Source organism: Montipora capricornis, chromosome 6, assembly GCF_036669925.1.
Source record: "Montipora capricornis isolate CH-2021 chromosome 6, ASM3666992v2, whole genome shotgun sequence".
NCBI classification, from domain to species: Eukaryota; Metazoa; Cnidaria; class Anthozoa; order Scleractinia; family Acroporidae; genus Montipora; species Montipora capricornis.
The window spans coordinates 22,743,027-22,743,595 of record NC_090888.1 but is presented as its reverse complement, the minus strand read 5'-3'; the positions used below and the strand labels follow the sequence as shown (position 1 = coordinate 22,743,595).

The 569-nt window shown below is 41.3% G+C and overlaps 1 protein-coding gene across 2 annotated transcripts in view; it reads left to right on the top strand.

The window, feature by feature from the left end:
* LOC138051779 (uncharacterized skeletal organic matrix protein 5-like) overlaps positions 1–569 on the top strand; it is a 32,288-nt gene continuing 31,719 nt past the window's right edge. The window contains exons 1-3 of one of the 2 annotated variants that reach the window (XM_068898035.1): positions 1–180; positions 301–435; positions 535–569. The exon at positions 535–569 is cut by the window's right edge and continues 2 nt beyond it. In XM_068898035.1, the coding sequence (XP_068754136.1) occupies positions 54–180; positions 301–435; positions 535–569 (297 nt within the window). In that variant the 5' untranslated portion in view covers positions 1–53. The remainder of the gene's footprint in view (positions 181–300; positions 436–534) is intronic. The other variant, XM_068898034.1, reaches the window with a different exon arrangement.

Genomic DNA, 569 nt, shown 5'->3' with positions numbered 1-569 from the left:
ATTAGCAGTAGTTGTTGAAAGCCTTACATACCGTTTGCTTCCAAGACTTAACAATGGTGTCGTTGAAATTCGCTGCAGTTATTTGTCTCGTGTATTTCACCATTTTCGTGAACGCTGGTAGAAAGCCAACTAGCAAGATTGTCCTTAAAAAGTTGGATAACATGGAAAGCCTATGCCAAGGTACGTTCAGAAATGTTTTCTACGTACTTGTGTAACAAATGGTTTAAATCCGTCGTTTTCGGTCATTGTAAATATCTGAACAGTGAGCAGCAAACAACGTAGTGTGATTTTTGTGAGCAGATGCCCAATCTGAAAACTGTGATGGGGTAGATGCCTGTACAGCCCGTAAGACTTTAGGAATGAAGTTGGAAGAGAAGTTGGAGAATCTCTACTCCCTGGTTGAAAACATCTCAATGTCGCTGCAGCCCTCGCCAGGTAAACTTGGAGTAATACATCTCATTGGCGCTCTTCAGTCTACCGTTTCTTTGTTCCTTTTTTGTAACGAGTGCTTTACATGAGTTGTATTTTCTTTAGCTACAGCGTCTTCTTGCAAGGGACTGTATGACAAC